The 19560-nt window shown below is 37.9% G+C and overlaps 1 protein-coding gene across 9 annotated transcripts in view; it reads right to left on the reverse strand.

Moving 5' to 3' along the window:
* Positions 1-19560, reverse strand: part of PAN3 (poly(A) specific ribonuclease subunit PAN3) — a 126656-nt gene that overhangs the window by 19656 nt on the left and 87440 nt on the right. For 6 of the 9 annotated variants that reach the window (XR_011466320.1, XR_011466319.1, XM_070380486.1 and 3 more), the window contains 8 exons: positions 11967-12214; positions 10683-10739; positions 9367-9471; positions 8543-8600; positions 5283-5444; positions 4429-4545; positions 4240-4341; positions 674-839 (listed from right to left, as the gene is read on the reverse strand). Coding sequence is in view for 7 of the 9 variants with exons in the window: in XM_070380486.1 (XP_070236587.1) it covers positions 674-839; positions 4240-4341; positions 4429-4545; positions 5283-5444; positions 8543-8600; positions 9367-9471; positions 10683-10739; positions 11967-12214 (1015 nt within the window). In the remaining 2 variants the exon portion in view is untranslated. The remainder of the gene's footprint in view (positions 1-673; positions 840-4239; positions 4342-4428; positions 4546-5282; positions 5445-8542; positions 8601-9366; positions 9472-10682; positions 10740-11966; positions 12215-19560) is intronic. The other 3 variants (XM_070380481.1, XM_070380485.1, XM_070380484.1) reach the window with 1 other exon arrangement.

The following is a 19560-nucleotide window of genomic DNA, read 5'->3' on the forward strand; positions in this document are numbered from 1 at the left end:
CCTCGCTCCAGACTTCATGAATGGGAACTCTGGGGGTGTAGCCCAACAGGCTGTGCTGAATAAGCCTCTCGAGATTATGGGGACTCATGTCAAAATCTGAGACTGACAGTTCTACATATGAAACTTGTACTGACACTGCCTGATATACCCACCAACCCTAACCATACACAGAGAAGGCAATGGCACTCCACTCCAGTACTCTTGCCTAGAAAATCCCCTGGATGGAGGAGCCTGGTAGGCTGCAGTCCATGGGGTCACTAAGAGTTGGACACGACTGAGCGACTTCATTTTCACTTTTCACTTTCATGCACTGGAGAAGGAAATGGCAACCCACTCCAGTGTTCTTGCCTGGAGAATCCCAGGGATGGGGGAGCCTGGTGGGCTGCCTTCTATGCACTCGCACAGAGTTGGACACCACTGAAGTGACTTAGCAGCAGCTAACCATACATACCTCCCAAACCCCTACAAGATCTTGGTTAATAACAAGGCATTTTATTACAAACTCAGCATTAAAAAAAAAAAAAAAAAACTTACAAATGAACTCAAAGTCACAGTAGTTCTTCTGGATGGAATATATGAAAAGGCAGAATTACAACAAATAGTCATGCTATGTTTACTAAGCTGTTACAGGTTAGATGATTGATAAAGAAGCCAGAGTTCAAAACGCCAGTACCTTGTTTTGCCAGTTATCAGAATCTTTGTTGGGTCCATAACTCGACATGCCAAACCTGCTGTATGAATGGTACGCAGTGCAGAACTCAGCTGGACAATATATGCCCAAATAAGAGATTCTGGCAACAATCCAGCATGCTGTCTGGGCAACGGGCCATCATGTTGACCTATAAACACACAAAAAATGGCACCTTCATGTAATTAACTAAAAGACTAAAACATGCAGATCAAAAAGAATTCAAGAAACAAACCCAGATTTTCTTATGTATGATATTACACCTCAGTACTCTACTGCCAGCAGTAGCAGCGCTCTCACTGAGCTTCTCTTTTCTGTGACCACTATAATTATTGCACAACAGACAAAAATTATTAAAGTAAGAACTTCTTCTTAATTGTGAACCAAGTTCTAATTAAAAACAGGAACCGAAGGGATTATTTTTCTTAAACTGTGGTTAAACCTTGTCTCTATTACTGCTCAGGTGTGTGGGAACTATTCTTTCCATGGCTTGAGGGAAACAAAAGTTGCCACCAACATCTCTGTGGAGTGTTTTCTTATTGTCCTTACGCTGCCCAGCCTCTACTATTACAACCACATCCAATTAACAGAAAACATAAATGTAAAATACTGAACGTCACTTATGCCACTTATGGGTAGTAATGCTGAAACATAAAAATAATCCAGTCTACCATGAAAAGTAATCCTTTTGATTCTATCAACCTTGTAAGGGCTTCTTGATACAATTGTCTGGGTCACTGTTAATCAAGAGAAAAGGGGCCTCATAAATGTAATCTAGATTCTGTAGTTATTTCAGGGAACATGACCTTATAAATCCAAGTATTCAAATGGTTGTAAACAAACTTTTTCTGAATCAGTTACAAAAACAACAAAGTTAAATGGTTAACTGTGATGCTAATAAACAGCTCTTATGTCTTGAGACAAAATTTCCAGGGAAGAACACAATACAAAATTCAAAAACTGCTAGCCCTCAGATTTAGACAGAATTGAAGATAATACCATCTGGAAAACCATGTTAAATGACTCAAAAAGTAGCTCTAGTAATATATGTCAAGACAATGTCAAAGACAACCAGGAAGCAGTTAAATAAAGCTATTTACTAAGTGTGGTTTTTTGGGTTCCAAAATCACTGCAGATGGTGATTGCAGCCATGAAATTAAAAGACGTTTACTCCTTGGAAGGAAAAGTTATGACCAACCTAGATAGCATATTAAAAAGCAGAAACATTACTTTGTCAACAAAGGTCCATCTAGTCACAGCTATGGTTTTTCCAGTAATCATGTATGGATGTAAGAGTTGGACTATAAAGAAGGCTGAGCACCAAAGAAATGATGCTTTTGAACTGTGGTGTTGCAGAGACTCTTGAGAGTCCCTTGGACTGCAAGGAGATCCAACCAGTCCATCCTAAACGAGATCAGTCCTGGGTGTTCACTGGAAGGACTGATGTTGAAGCTGAAACTCCAATACTTTGGCTACCTGATGCAAAGAGCTGACTCAGCGGAAAAGACCCTGATGCTGGGAAAGATTGAGGGCAGGAGGAGAAGGGGACAACAGAGGATGAGATGGCTGGATGGCATCACCGACTCAATGGACATGGGTTTGGGTAGACTCTGGGAGTTGGTGATGGACAGGGAGGCCTGGTGTGCTGTGGTTCATGGAATCGCAAAGAGTCAGATACGACTGAGCAACTGAACTGAACTGAATAGGGGAAAAAATATTTGTAGCAAATACACTGCATACTTTATGCCAGATTCAATCTAGTTACTTTACCCACATTATGTCATTTTAAACCTTTTACCACAATCCCTATAAGGTATGCTATTATTATTCCCACTCTCTTATTAGTATTACTAATCTCTTTTAACATGCTATCTTTTATTTTGTTTTAAATTAACAAATTACATAGTATAAGAAAGCATTATACTTCCATCTATGTCTCTACAAGTTTATACAAACATTGGCTCTTTTTTCCTTCATTTTCAATATTCATACTGGGAAAACAGAGAGTATAAATTGCTATAAATTAAAGTATATATGGTACATTTAAAGGAGTTAATACCATCAAACAATACTTTCAAATACTAGAAAATGAACTGATTTCTAAGAAAATGTAAACATACCAAATAATCAAACACCAAAAGCAGAATTAAGATTAAAAAAAAGAAAAAACTAAAAAGGAGTGCTATAAATCAGTGGTTCTCAACAGGGGTCAATTTTGCCACCTCAGAGACATTTGGCAGTGTCTGAAGATATTTTTGGTGTCACAAAGGGAGGAGGGGGTTGCTACTGGTATCTAGCGGGTACACGGTAGGGATGCTGCTAAACACTCAGCAAGGCAGAGAATGTCCCTACAAAAATAATTAATCCAGCCCCAAATGTCAACAGTGCTGAGGCTGAGAAACCCAGCTATAAATTAAAGCCAACAGTCATTTCACAGCTGTTGTTACTAAAATAAACGAACAACTACAGCTATATTTCTCTATAGGAAAAGTTATACCACATCCCTTTCAACAAAATTATGTGTGTGCTACAGATGACATGGCAAAAGGAAAAAAATGACCACACTCTGAGACCAGATTTTTAATGCAAAACAGCCATGTAACCACAGCTTGCTTCTTTCAACTGTCAGAAAGCAAAGTTACAAGCAAACAGAAATAATATATTTTATCTATAATGCCAGGCAGACTCCAGTCTTCTCTCTCCTTGCTTTCTCTCAGGATACATTCAGGAAAATCTTTAACAAAAACCTCAGCATAAAGGGTAACACTTTCCTGCCCCCAAACAAGAAAATGATACATACATTTTCCTTCCCCCAAAACAAACTAATTAATAGACATCGCAAAATGAATTTACTTTAACTCTGAAATGATTTACCCTTCAATAAGCATTTGTTAGAATGTAATTACAATGTTTTAGTTCTTTGCAATATATGAACAATAAAACAATTCTTTAAATACTAAACAAAGAAAATAGTCCCCATTTAAGTAAAAGTTACCTGAAAATTTATTTTGAAGTCCCTTTAGTAACACAGAATCCTACCTTAAAGCAAAATATTTGTTCAGGGAAATAATTACATAAATAACAGAGAGTCACACTGGACTATGTAAGAGAGACAAAACAAACCAAAACAAAAAACCAAGACAAGAAAGAAATGCCAAGAGACTCATAATGATGATGCTTTGGGTGGTGAAGTTACAGGAATTATTTTTCAATTTAATGCATTTTCCAAACCATTTTACTCAGAAAGCATTACATTTTTTAAAGAAAAAACAAGAGGAAAAAAACTTTTATCATATTCTCAGCTACTTACATTTCAGATATTTACATCAGTCTTTCGTAACCCATCTTCATCTCCATCTACAGGTAACACATTATTTCCTAACTTGTTACACACTGACTCCATTTCTTTAAAGTATTTCTTTTTAAAATGCAATATGGTCTTTAAACTGAATGATTATAGGGCTAAACTTACAAGTACTTTAAAACACAAAAGTACTCTTTCACAGAGCAAAGGCTTTGTCAAACCCAGCTTTCTTGCATCGTCTCCTTACCCCACTTTCTCTTTGTGAAATAGGCATCCGCGTTGGGGTCATTGAAGTGTCTGCTCATCATGGTCTCTCCTCCAGCATGGAAATCATATGCAAACACAAGAGCTTGAAATAAAACACAAATGCTCATTACTGTAACCTGGCTTCCAACAATGAAGCCCACCAGCAGAGAGACAATTACAAGTCACTCACAAGGCTCTGAGAAAGCTTTAGTGGTAAACACTTCACGCAAGGTTACAATATTTGAGTGCTGAATTTTTTTCCACATATCGACTAATACCATGCACTTTGTGTTAACAAGACGGAAACCTGAAAAAGAGAACATTTTCTGCTTAACAGGAAATGACATCTCCCCCTTATTTCCCCAAAATGTGCCAAAAGAGCCATGTTATACATCCCTTGTTGTTGTTTAGTTGCTAAATCATGTCCAACTCTTTTGGGACCCCATGGACTACAGCCAATCAGGCTCCTCTGTCCATTGAATTCTCCCAGCAAGACTGCTGGAATGGGTTGCCATTTCCTTCTCCAGAGGATCTTTCCAACCCAAGGATCAAACCCAAGCCTCCTGCACTGACAGGCAGATTCTTTACCACTGAGCCACCTGGGAAGCCCAATATATCCCTTGCTGCTGCAGCTGCTGCTAAGTCGCTTCAGTCGTGTCCAACTCTGTGCAACCCCATAGACAGCAGCCCACCAGGCTCCCTGTCCCTGGGATTCTCCAGGCAAGAACACTGGAGTGGGCTGCCATTTCCTTCTCCAATGCAGGAAAGTGAAAAGTGAAAGTGAAGTCACTCAGTCGTGTCCGACTCTTAGCGACCCCATGGACTGCAGCCTTCCAGGCTCCTCCATCCATGGGATTTGCCAGACAAGAGTACTGGAGTGGGGTACTGAATATATCCCTTATGAGATACTAATTTCCAAATGAAACGATAAATGTATTTATTATCCTTTAAATTCATGTTAATTAAAAAAACTCATTCAGGAATATCTGAATAATCTCAGCCTCAATAATATGCTCCTAAAAGAGGATAAATTATCTTCCTTACCATGTATCCTCCGAAGGCAATAAGGCAGATCATCTTTGCTATTTACAGCTTTGTAGCAGGATGTAATGTATCCAAAATTACTTGATTTCTGTATCCGGTTGGGTGGTGGCAGTGGTTCTAGAGGAAACAGGCTATGGTAGCTGTCAACTTCTGTTGGGACTGCTAGAGTAATTCATAAGAAGATGACTTTAGCTTGCAGACACTCATAAATCTCTCAGATCTCAAAGAAATAAAGAAGAAACCAAATTCACAAACGACTGATATCAAACACTCTGTATTCTAGAAGAGTGTCAAGATTCATAGTGTGTCCATTCTATAGGGCACACCAGTCTCACAATCAATAAAAATAGACATAACACAACAAAAGAACTAGATTTCATGAACTCAAAAATATTTATCTTTGGTAACAGCACAACTCTTGTTTCTCAGCTCTTAGAAACAATTTGGATTATCACTTATAAATATTAAACTTTCCAATGGTATCTTATTTGTCTTTCCCTAATCATCAGTGATGTTCAACGTTTCTTCATAATTTTTGGTTGTATAAATTTCCACTTTCTTGAAATGCCTATTCCTATTTTTGGCCACTTTTCAGTTTTGTTTTTAAGGCTCTTACTAATTTGTGGCTTTAATTTTCTTTTCTTTGTCAAACATGTAAACATCTTCTAAGCTTTTTCTCTACTATAGATATCTTTGGGTTTTTTTTAACTTTAATTCAATAAAATTTATCAGTATTTGAAGAGTCAACAAACTTTGCCTCCAGTATAGGAAATCTTTCCCTACTGAAACATTAAATTTATTCATATATATTTCATAGCATGAGTTTTAAAGCTTTGTATTATCATTTAGAGATATTACACATTTTGTTTTAGACATCTTAATCTATCTGGAGTCAGTTTTTGCATGTGGTTTGAGATGATACAACTGTAATAATACAATCTTCTACCATAAAGAAAACCATTTTTCCCAGTGCTTTCCAGCCATCTGTGTCACTTCTCCCTAGCCTGTTCCAGTAGTTAATCTGTCTAGCCCAGTGCCATTACCACACCACTGCAGGGACTACAGACTCAAGCCAAGCCTGCCCTCCCCACACACCAGAACCCTAATCACAATCTTCAGAGTGTTGCAGGGAGTCTTCGACCTTCACTTTCTGATAAATTCTATCATATACTATGAAAAGCTCTGTTATGTTCAATATAATTTTAAAAAAAGAAAGACACAAAGACCAAACCTTGATTAGAAGTGGAACTTTCAGCCAATCTCCCAACCTTCCAGGGATGGGAGAGAAGCTGAAGACTGAATTAACTGCCAAGAGCCAAAGATGTAACCAACATGCCCCGACAACAAAACATCCATAAAGACTCCTCAGCAGCGGGATTCAGAGAGCTCACAGTTGGTGGGCACGATGCGGCACTGAGAGGGTGGCACACTGGGGAGGGCAAGGAGGTCCCCACCCCCATACCCAGCCCCCACATGTCTCTTGCATGTGGCTGTTCCCTGAGTTGTACCCTTTATAATAAGCCAGTAATAGTTCATACAGTGTCTTCCCGAGTTCTGTGAGTCATCCCAGCTTATTACCAAACCTGAGGGCATCCAGTAGAAACCCCTAAATTTGTAGTTGCCCAGACAGAAGTTTGAGTAGCTTAGGTACCCCATTTCAGCTGACCCCTGAGGCAGGTGTGGTCTTATGGGATTGAACCCTTCCTTAACAATTAAACTCTTGGAACATGAAGCAGGTGTTAGTACTGTGAGTAAAAATAACTCATGTGCTTTGACTAAAATTGTCCTGAATCTACAGATTACAAAAATTGATTGATCATTATGTCTTCCTATTCATGAGTATAGTATTTCACTCTATATATTTACCCTCACTTTCATGCATTATCTTGCCTGGAGAATCCCAGCAACGGGGGAGCCTGGTAGGCTGCCGTCTATGGGGCTGCACAGAGTCGGACACGACTGAAGCAACTTAGCAGCAGTAGCAGCAGCAGCAGTAAATCTCCCTCACTGAGATGTTACATATCTTTTATTGTATTTATTTCTAGGTATTTATTCTCTGAAACTACTGTAAATAGCATCTTCATTTTATTTATTTTTTATTTTTTACCCTGACTAGGGCCTCAAAGACAATGCTTGATAATAAGGAAAATTCTATATGAACATTTCAAAGGCCATGACAGAAAAGTTTCCTGCCCATCTAAAGGGGAAAAGATCAGTCTTGAAACATAACAACCAGACATACTCCTTTGAATTCTTTAGCAGTCAAGAAGATACACAGGTGACTGTGCTGAGTCCTTGATTACAACCAGGTATACTGAGATTCAGAGAAGGCAATGGCACCCCACTCCAGTACTCTTGCATGGAAAATGCCATGGACGGAGGAGCCTGGATGGCTGCAGTCCATGGGGTCGCTGAGGGTCAGACATGACTTCACTTTCACTTTTCACTTTCATGCATTGGAGAAGGAAATGGCAACCCACTGCAGTGTTCTTGCCTGGAGAATCCCAGGGACGGGGGAGCCTGGTAGGTTGCCATCTATGGGGTCGTACAGAGTCGGACACGATTGAAACGACTTAGCAGCAGCAGCAGCATACTGAGGCTACTGCTACAGTAAATGTATTCCTGCTGTATTATTTATAAAGTTTTGCTAAAATAAACCACATTTAATCTTGCCTTTACAGAATAAGCTAGGGAAAGAGATTTTAATGCTCTCTGAGAAACACTACAATTCAGCCAAAAAGAATATAGGTTTAAACCCTGATTTGGTCAGACAATTACTAGTCACTGACCTTAGAGGCAAGCTACTTAACCCGGCTGTTACCTTCAGTTTCCTCACAAGCGAAATAGAGGTGATAATATTAGCAAGTACACCACAGGAGCTTTGCAAAGAAAAAACTTACACACAGAAAGCCTTAGTACAGGGGCATGCCACAGTCTCAATAATAACTACAACAATCACTCCTACTTAAGTACCTATACTTTGTCAGGTTTCAAAAGATAACATTCTAGTACACAGTGAGATAAATCACAGTGGAAATTCTAAAACTGCCTATTTTTTGGATAAACTAGAATCTTGTCACATGTAGAATTATTTGAAAAACTCTAGATGACCAATGGCATCTTGGAATTCTTAACTAGATTTCAAACAAATATATTCATTAAAGAGTAATTAATTAGCTGGCTTAAAGCATAAAAACTGTGGGACTACGTAAGGATTATACTCTCCTTTAAAAGGAAGGATCAATCAACTTGCATTTTACCTGGCATATCAGCTTGATCAATTTGAGCCATTGTTATTAAATGTCTGTTTATCAGCTCCTAAGAAAAGAAAATAAGTTCATTTACATCTAAACACAGCTTCTGAAATATGGACTTTTTATTGTAACTGACTACCATAACCATTAATAGTTTTGGCATGTGCACTTTTCAATACTAATATAATGAAATAACATTTCCAATACTGGTAAAATGTCTAAATTCCAGTCCCAGGTAGACCTGCCCATAACTCTAGCTGGTTTCAAGTAGCAGTGTCACATCCCAGAGCCTACAGCTAGATCTGTGGTCAATAGTTCACTCCACAAACAATATTCTGAAATAAAAACATTTCTGAGGATTTAAGAGTAAAATAAAATCCTACATATCAAATAATACCTGTTAACAACAACAAAATTAAATTATTTTATAAAATCTACTTTGTAGAAAATTTTGAGCTTTCTTAAAATGTTCTTTTCTAGGCCAAATTATTTATTAGCTAACAACTACAGATATTAGCAAAAATCTGTTTAGAGATCAGAAATCATTTAAATTATTTTACACACTTCAGAGGCTTTTCAATGCACAGGATGTGAGGTGCAAAATGGTGGTCCATTTAAATAGCTATTCTATGTTTTGTATTACCTGCAATTGTCTTGAAAAACACGTTTCCTTAAATAAATACATCAATTAGAATTCATAAACTCTACCTGCTTCAGTACAGCATATCTAATTAAATAATACGATTTGAAAGGAGCTCTGTTGTTTCTCCAGTTCTTTGCTAAAGAATGACAGACATCAAGTGTTTCCACTCTGAACTCTGAAAGCATACCTGTCGCAGTTCATCAGCCATGAAGAAGGAAGGTGCATTCGCTTTTGGCTGCATATAAGCAACGTGAGGTGCAGTTGGAGGATAGATGTGGTAGTTAGGAAATACCTAAGAGATAGGGAAGGGGAAAATAGAATGATCAATTTTTCTCAACTGATAAGCTTTATCATTACTGTGATAAAGTTCTAATCTTTAAATGACAATGATAAATTGATACTTTTAATCTTTATATGACAGTGAATTAAAGAGAATTCACTCAGAGAATAGCTATTATCAGCACACTTTCTAAATGAATTCAGTTTTAAAATCTTTATTGGAATAATCTATTTTTTAAACTCTAATAAGAAAGGAGACATTTCTTCAGATATGGTAAAATTTTACCTCCAATGAGAGGCACAAGTAGTTTTTTGGAAGTATTTTTAAACGGTAATTGGAAGAGAGGAAGAAAGTAGATACTAAAGGTGCTTGGGAACAGTCAGAGCATGGAGTAACTCTGCCCTGGCCGCCCAGAGAACTGCCCTCTGGAAGGGTCTCCTGCAGCCAAACTGAACAAAGTTGTTATCTAGATGCTTGTTAACACCTCAGACTAGAACAGGAAAGAGGACCAGCATCCTCTGGGTCAGCAGTGGAGGTGAACAGAAGGATGCGACAGAGTATGTACCTTCCAATCGAACTACAACAAAGCCACTAAACTCTACTGCCAGCCTCATGTCTTTGATCCTTTCATCTGGGCTCTTCCCACCACCCTGCTTTCTTCCCATCTTCCTCTGCCTCTCCTTCCCTCCACTGGTCCACAGCACAAAATCAAAGTACACCCTAAAATATCTTCTATTTTATCCTTTCATATTTAAAGCTGAAACAAACCCTTTTTTTCTCTTTTAAAAATGAATTCAGCTGATTTCCGCTGCCCTCAGATGATTGTTCTGCTCTGGATCTCAAGCAGGAAGTGGTTTTGCAATACTTGAAAGGTTTTCTTTAACTACACCTGCAAGGAGAACAGCGCCTCCTTTCCCTGGCCGTGGTTTCCTTACATCAGGTAGTACAGTTGGGCTGAACTACCTCAGGTTTACCAAGAGTGTATTTTTAAGAGCTGTGTGAAGGGTAAAAACATTGTGAAAATGTGCCATGTACAATATCCACAGAAACAGCTGAGACAGTTTTGTTACAAAAGGATCTCTTTATAGGTTAAACTGAACTTTTTTCTACAAATGTGATAAAATAAAAATGTATGTAATTACAAAATATAATAACCCCCTCCCCAAAAGCAAAACATTGATGGAATTCTTACTTGAAAGAACCAAGGAAAGTCTCTACTCTACCTCAATTATTTGACCTTCTGCTCGGCAAGCTGTTCTGTGATAATTTTTGAAAGATCTCTGACCAAAAACAAAAACAGAACAAAAAACTATTAGCTGCTTAATTATTTTTTAGAAAGCATTTCACATGATTCACAAGTATTTCCATAAATGTTTTCACATTTATTTCTCAGACGGTGGTCACTTACAGTTGGGGGATCAGTCTCAGAGACACTAAGATTCAAGAGTCACAACACGAAGGCAGAACTAGGACTCTTAAAAGAGGAAAAATAAAAATCTGTTCTCTTTCCACTCAAACTGTCTTTCAGTAAAATATGAAATGTAATCAACCAAAAATAAATCATTAATTTAATTTACGGGATCAAAATCTGCTTGCTTACTAAAATCCAAATACACTTTTCATATAAGCCTATCAGCTGTGATTTTGTCCAATGTTTACGGTATAGACCATCTTTCATCTTTTAATGGAATCTGGCATTCTTATTCATGAGAGCTTCATCTACTACTTACTTTTCTATGGGTAAATAATTTCTGAACATGGACAAAATTACAAAACTGCAAAGGTACACCTTATGGAACATGACCTTCCCTCTCTGCCCGCTCCCCCCTTCTCACTGCAGTCCTTGGTGGCCCTTTGCCTACCTCTAACCAGGGCTCCCGGAACTCCTCCTTCGACCAGTGAGTGACCCACATTGGAGGCCTCCTATTGCCATGTGCTCCATCACCCAGAGTTCCAGCTATTAAATCACTGCCTCACCTGGCAAGTGTTGACCATCAGTTTGCTTTCAGTCACTACTGTTAAGAAACCATCGACTTCTCTAACTTCTCACCAGAGGTGAGTCTACCTACACTTACAAACAAGTGTCAGCAAATGGCAATCACAGCCGGCACAAGTACTAGGGGATCCCTACAGCAAGACGTGCTGTAAAGTATTAAACTAGAGTGTGAATATACAACCAGATTTGTCCAAACCTAGAGTTATTATTGGGATTCCCTGGGGGGCTCAGATGGTAAAGAATCTGCCTACAGTGCAGGAGACCTGGGTTTAATCCCTAGGTCAGGAAGATCCCCTGGAGAAGGGAATGCAAACCCAAGAGGTTTTATTACTGTAGAAACAGATTACTTTGAAGAAATAAGAGGAGATTAGAATTATCATCTGAGTTAGAAATGAGTTACCTTTCCACATCACAGTAAAAAGATACAAGAGGGGGTAACCTCCTTGTCTCTCTCATTAATAAGGAGCTGCTCTAAGGGCCCTCTCTTCTCCCTTGTTTAAAGCACACGCACCATTCCACTCAAAGGTGCTGGAGTCGTGTCTGTATAAAAGTACGTCGTCCCACCAACGGTTTCCTTTTGGATCACTTGACCAGAAGATGGTGTCTGAGAAACAGGATTATTCCCGGGCGTAGAGGCACTAGAAGGCACCATATAATTTGCTGGATTTGGAGTGTGGCTTCTTCTTCTGGGGGCAGGAGAAGTATGTGGAGTGATCTTGGGGGAATGAAGAGGAGAGGATCCAGCAGACAATGACATTCCTAAAGTAGACGGAAGAGTGAAAATTGGTTTTAGAGAAAAAAATCTGAAAACTAAAATGCAAATACTCATTTGGAAGAAAACATATTTAGCAAAATTCTTTAAGTGCAAGGAAAAAGACAATTTTATCTTGTCCTAGAGAAAGCTCTGATTAATGCAAATATAAAGAATTTCTTTTTTTCAAAAACAGTCAATTCCAAATAAATTAGGAAATTTACTGTAAGAATAAGTCTCCTCCATATCAAGGTTTACATGAGAAACAATAAAAATTATTAACTTAATAAATGAATTTAATTGAAAAATGAGAAATAACTGTGGCTATAAAATTATGCCTTTTATGAAAGTCTTTCTTTTATAAAAGGCAAAATTCCTTTTTTTGTAAAGAATCATTTAAAACTGTGGTTATTAACAATACAATTACCACATTTCCTAAAACATGATTTACTATCAAAAAATCAAACTACTTAATGAAATTTATTAGATTTCTTTGGGCCAAATACATTTAACAAAATGGTTTGCAAAAGCAAAAGAAAACTTAGTCCTAGTTGAAATACATGGCAGCTTAAATACTGTATTTTTTTAAATCAAGAAGTATACTATTTTGATGCCTTTTGTCTTTAAATAGGCATACACTATAGTAGACAAATAAAATTTCTGCAGATGCATACTTAGGCCAACTGGTATTACTCTGTTCTTGAAAGTTTTACCTAAACACAACTAGTAAGAAAGCAATGTATGCACAGTATCCTCTATCAGGAATTTACGGTGAAGAAAGGGGAAGGACAACTGTCTTCACCCTTGAGGAAACTCCAGGCTAGCTGAGGAAGCAAGACCAGGTCACATGAGGAAGACACAAAATGACTCACAGAAACACTCAATATAAACCAATATACCGCAAACTACATGCATAAATGCAGATGGAATGCAAATTAAGTAAAACCAGGTAGAGTTCATCAAAGGCTTAATGGAGGTGATCAGTTCTGAGCAGACTGAAAATAGTTTCTAGAGCTACAGTTACACTTTCTGGTGGAAAAAAAAAAAGTTTATCCAGAAATGATTTTCTGGCTATTTGGGGAATGATTGAAAACCTTCTTCACCTTTGGGATAATAGGCCATCTCATAATTCAAGAAAAAAGTTACCAAAATGCCTCTGGTCACAAAAATATGACTCATTAAGCAGGAGTATGAATTTAAAATACCAAGAATTCATAAAACATCAACACTGTTCTTTGAAAAGATGTAGGTAAACAAAAATAAAGTGAAAACTGAGATAATATTTATCTTTATTCTAGATAGCCCTCTGTACTTCCTATACAGTCCTGACATAATTATGTCACCTGCTTTTCTGAGCAACTAAGTGAGGTACGTCAGGTCACAAGCACCACAGTAGAGATTAGAATTTAGACATAGGGGGCTTTTTACCTGACCAAGGACAAATGTACATAGCCAATAGCGAAGCCAGGCCTCAAACCCAAGTCTCCACACTTTCAACTTAACTCTTTCTGCTGTTAACACAATGTCTACTGTACTGACATTATAACTGGTCAAGAATTTGCAAATATGTCTTAACGTCTAAAACCCTTAAAAACGTATTTATAAGGAAACCAAGGTATTAAGATACAGGCTTAATTTAGGAGAAAAAAAAAAAAACTGTTCCAGAGTTTTGTGTTTTCTTCTAACTCTGTATATTATACATTTAACTGTAGGTTAATCCATACTGTAAAAATTGGGAGGATTATTTTCAAAAGATAACTACTCCCCAATTATCGAGTATGAAACACATCTAGATAGGTTTCCTAAAGCTAATCTCTAAGCCTTTCCTAGATAATAAAGCTGGCCAAGTCACCAAAGAGTAAATTTGTTTACTACCTTTGAATTAAATAAACAGCAACAAATACAGCTACCAATTCTTAAGCACTTTTCTTGTGTCAGGCACTAAACAAAGTGCTTCACAAATACCAGCCTATTTAATCCTCACAAAGGTCCTGTGAGGTAGGTATATCATAGTCACCTCACAGAGGAAGAAAATAACTTTTAAAAATTTATTGTAAAGGCAAATATAGATTATTAAACAAAAGAATTAAGGTTCAACCTCAGGTCGATCTGATTCCAAAGCTGAACTCTTAGCCAATATCCAATACAGGTGCCCAACACCTAAGTCTTATATAGGGGTACAAGTGAAACAAAAGGTAGACTCTCTCTTTAAGGCTAAATACGTGGAAAAAGATTACCAAAAACAAACTAGTAGAATTTACCAGTTGTAAGCAACAAGCTTTCTCTTAATCTTGTGGCTTTCTACTACAAAGTTTCAGCTCTGAAATTTGAGTTCATGTATCTGACCAGAAGCTGACTGGAATTATTTAAACACACACAAAACACAACATGCACAAATAGTAACAAGTATCACAGCCCATAAGCAGAACAAGATAACTAAATTGTATGGGAAGCGAGAAATGAAATTTAACTTCTAAACTACAGAAACATCAAATCTAGTCGCAAAGGGCAAAGCTTTGTGGCACCAAAGTGTTTTACCAACATGTTACAGAACTGAGTAAAATATGCATATTATCTGCTTGATGAGAGTTTTTCTGTCTGGTATTGTGAAGACAATAACCACAACACAATATTAACTACCCACATACAGGACTGTGAAAAAAAGTGAAGTCGTTCAGTTGTGTCTGACTCTTTGAGACCCCCATGGACTGCAGCCTGCAAGGCTCCTCCATCTATGGGATTTTCCAGGCAAGAATACTGGAGTGGGTTGCATTTCGTTCTCCAATACAACACTATAGATGGCACAATGCAACAGAACATTACTACAGAAATGAGCAGTTAAAAATAGAGGTGAAACGAACAGATTTCATCTCTCACATGTAAATGTTCCTTTGTAAGTTCCATCTATCCTTATACGGCGGGGTAGAGGCAGGGTGCTACTTGTGGCTATTACAAGTCTGCTAATAATTAGTACTCAGTCACTGGAACACTTAGGCAAATACAGCAAAAGAGTGAGGATACCATGAGAGACAATCCGAAAGAATGAAAATCTTGATTTAAAACAATAAGCTAATTAAAAAATATTTCATTTGTGTATTTATTTTTTGCATTACTTTTGTAATTCACTCCTAAAATGATATTTTGGTGACATTATATATAATAATTACACTATAATTTCTTATTAAGTGAATATACAAACTTAGATATTTAAGTTATGCTATGATAAGCTAACTGCTTTAGAACATTTGAAAAAAATCCTTCTTAAAAGTACCGAATTCAAATAAAAGTAAGAAACAAAACAGAAATGCTCACTGGATGGATTAACTAGAGCAATTAACAAAACAAAGGGAGATATAAAAAGTTCAAGCATAACTTATGAAGGTAAAAGTATCAGTGTTTCTGGAGGACATTATTCTATACCTGAAAATTCAAAAAAAAACAAAAAGACTTTTGTAAATAATGACAGAATGCATTAAGTAAATGGCTCCAATATTAATATATACCAAACGAATATTTGGTCTTAAATACATCCATTTAAGATAATGCTAAAATAAGCATTATCTTTCCTCAACCCCAACCAAAATTATGAACACACAATATTGTGAGATAAAATATAATATCCACATTTTAAAACACAGCTGAAATAAAAAGAATAAAAACAGTAACTCCAAGAGCAAAAGATTAAGGCAAAATTATGAACTACAGGTTGTATCGTGGGAACTCTGGAAAATCACATCCTAGGCCAGATCCAGACTCTACAAGTTGAGGCTTTAATGTTCACAATGGCATATGAAACATGGCCTTCAGCACATAAAACGTGGAGAACGAAATTCAAATTCCAGTGTAAAGCTAGGAGTCTGGAAAAGCTGTACCATCAGTCCTGCTGGAGGAGAAAACGTCTACCCACCTGCCCACAGAGGCAAAAGGTAGTCTTGTCTGAGGAGAAGGCTGGGGTGGTGTCAAGAGAAATGAAAACCCAATCCCTGCACCCTGCACTGGGGCAGGAGAGAAAATTCCCAGGAGATTTCATGTTGGGGATCCTGGTGAGGGATGAGTATAAAATTTAAATTGCACTGGCAATGTACACCTGGATAAAGCACACACCAACTATTTCAAAAAACACATCTACAGTGCGTAACACACAGAGATCGATCGATCTCTGGAAAATAACTCCACGTGAAGGAACTCCAAGAATCACGTGTGTACAATACTTGATCAACGCACTGAGAATCAGAACACACAGAACAATGAATCCCAGATAACAGAAACCTATAAAGGAGATTTTTTTAAATCTACAGCTAAAATGACTAAGGTCATGAAAAAAGTGACAAACATCTCACTCACAGACACATACACACACACACACATCCCTGTTATTTGTTGTTCTTAAACAGAACTAGACTCGATAAGAGCAAAAAACATAACTATTAAAGGGAGAAAAAAAATTTAAGATGAGTTAAATAGAAAAGTAGACATAATCAAAGACAAGAAAAGTAAACCAGACAAGAATCTAGAAATAAAGGTTAGAAAATATAGAAGACTGGTTAAGATACACAAAAGGTAGAATGAGTTGGTGAGTTTCCAGGACAAAAAAGACCAAGAATACTGAAGAAGCAACATTCAAAGAAAAGCTTTGGGATTTTCAAGAACTAAGAAATCCTCACTCAAGAAGTACTCAACAAGAGTTCTGAACAGAATAAGTAAAGACAAACCTCTTGCAACCAATCAGGTGGAACTGTTGCATGCAAAAGACAGAGAAAAAACCCTAAAAATTATAAAACTTTGTGGAAAAAAGTGAAAGTCACTCAGTGGTGCCCAACTCTTTGCAACCCCAAGGACTATACAGTCCATGGAATTCTCTAGGCCAGAATACTGGAGTGGGTAGCCGTTCCCTTCTCCAGGGATCTTCCCAACCCAGGGACTGAACCTAGGTGTCTTGCACTGCAGGTGGATTATTTACCAGCTGAGGGTATTTTAAAAGGCCTGCAAAAAAGAACTGGAGAGAGCGCCCATGGTCATGGATAGAAAGACTATACTGAAATCTTAACGACCCTCTTCGATTCACCTAAAGATTCAATACAACTTCCCTGAAGGTGCTTCACGGATCCACAGTCTTCAAGGCTTTCCCCTCCTCTGGTACCCTCATCAACATCACTCCTTGTCATCGATGAGTTCTCTAGACCCCATCCTCACAGCAAGTTCTAGGTCAACTTTCTGAAAAATTTTCTTACTCTATAAAAATTCTCTGGATGCTCGTATTTAAAAATTATTCCCAGCATTTTGTACTTTATCTTTCGCTGCCAGGAGCACACAATTCAAACTGTCTCTGTGTAAGGAAGAACTGTGCCTCAATCCTCTCTGCATTCCCAACTACACCCTCAATGGCACAGTGTTGGCACATAATACATTTGTCAAAAAGAAAGAAAGAGGTGAAAGTTTCATCTTCTTGGTACAGTGATAGCTATGACCAGGAAATGAAGAGTGCCACCACCAGAATTATCCGAGCGTGACAAGAAGTCGGGAGGAGAAAGCAAGAGTTCATGCTGTCAAGTGGCATACATGCCAGTCGTCCCTATTTAAAAGTAAACATCAAAAACGCAAATGCAAAAGAGAAAGAAGAATTTGAAAGAATTTGAGATGAAGGGCATTCTTCTGACGCAGCTGTCTGAGTATCTTCACACTACTCTTTGCAGATCTATGCAGCCTGGGTAAATCCAGATTACACTAGCATTTTAACTAAAATTGTAGATGCCATTGTAACTCAAGTTGTTAACTTTATCAAAGTTCCAATAACCAAACTAAATCCTCAGCAATAAATTGTCATGTGTGGCTACACAAAGGAGAATGGTTTAGATTAGAAATCACCAAACTATATCTCCTATTGAACAGATGAATGAATTAAAGACAGAGGAAGCATCATCTTCTTAACAAGAGGGCCAACTCTAACCCCAAACAGGGCCTCATTTAAGAGAAAATCAGAATAAGGAATTTACAAGATCATAACCAGGAATATAAAAACCAAAGCAACTACTAAAGATATAATTCTTACTTAATGGATTTTTTTAAACCTAAGTCCCCAATCACACCCCCTCCCAAATAAGACAATGCACAGTGACAGCTCAAATAACAGACATTAAGTTTATATTCTAACAGGACCTTAAACATGCAACAAGTTAATAAATCCTTTTCCTTGATATTGCTTATGATGACTTAAAAGATGGGTATAAAAGGTCAACTCCAAAATTGAGCTCAGGGCGCTTTTTGCCCCTCCTGCCCCGACTTGCTCTTCAGTGATTTAGAAACAAGCTTTACTTCTTAGTCCATTTCTATCACTAGCTGCTCTTAGTAGAAGGAGAAAGTGAGTTTAAAATAAGTGTTTAATTGTAATTATTGACAGTAAAAAGTCTGGAGTTATCTGCAATTCATACACCCTGTCAAACCTCCAGGATACTCTAGGTAGCTATACTATATGCGGGACAGATTTCTACTGAATATTTCAGTAGGATATTTCTATTCTACTGAATAGAACTTCTAAAATAAAATGTTAAAAAGCTATAGAATAATGTCAGAAATGCGCTAAATTCTCCACGTGATGTCAACGACGATTGCATAAATAAACTGGTCTAAAATGTAATCCCTACAGTTTCTAAGTAAATTCAGAACAAAGTTTCTTGACTGGGGATCAGTAAGACCACGCCCATGTTCAGAAACAGATTGAAACTGCAAAGACTCGGCACAGAGTTGCGCTCACGACCATGACTGACCACAGCAGCATGTGCATGTCCAGATCACAAGAGAACAGGGTCTAGGGGGGTTACCAGGGGCTTCCTTACACGTTCTTCTTCATGAGGCGTCACTCTTCCTCCAGGAACACACATGCAATGATCTACTCAGGGAGGGCCACCAGAGACTCCAAGGTCCACCAGGCAACCAATGTCCTCATAGGTGACTGGTCACCCAAACACCCTCTGCCTAGCACCCACCAGAATCCCACATGCCCGGAAGGAAAGCGCATGTGTAGCACAAACCACAGTGTTTGCACAAAGGATCTAGGCACAGGAAACCACCCTAATCAGTTAGGGAACAGCAGGAACACGCCAACTCCAAGGTCCCAGACGTCAGCCTAGGGCCAACCTTGCAGGCAGGCTGTGTTAAGGACAGCAGTCTTCAGCCTGCTATGTTACCTCACTTCTGCACAGATACCCTGAGTTGTCTACCACAGTACAGTCACCACTTTTCTGTGGTAAACACTGTTCTGGAGAAATATCAGGGAAAATGTGTTTCTCACATCTGAACATATGCCTCAAGGAAAAACAAGTAAGCTTTAAGTTAGGGCAATGGACTTATATTGATT

The sequence above is a fragment of the Bos mutus genome, chromosome 12 (genome assembly GCF_027580195.1).
Source record: "Bos mutus isolate GX-2022 chromosome 12, NWIPB_WYAK_1.1, whole genome shotgun sequence".
Classification (NCBI taxonomy): Eukaryota; Metazoa; Chordata; class Mammalia; order Artiodactyla; family Bovidae; genus Bos; species Bos mutus.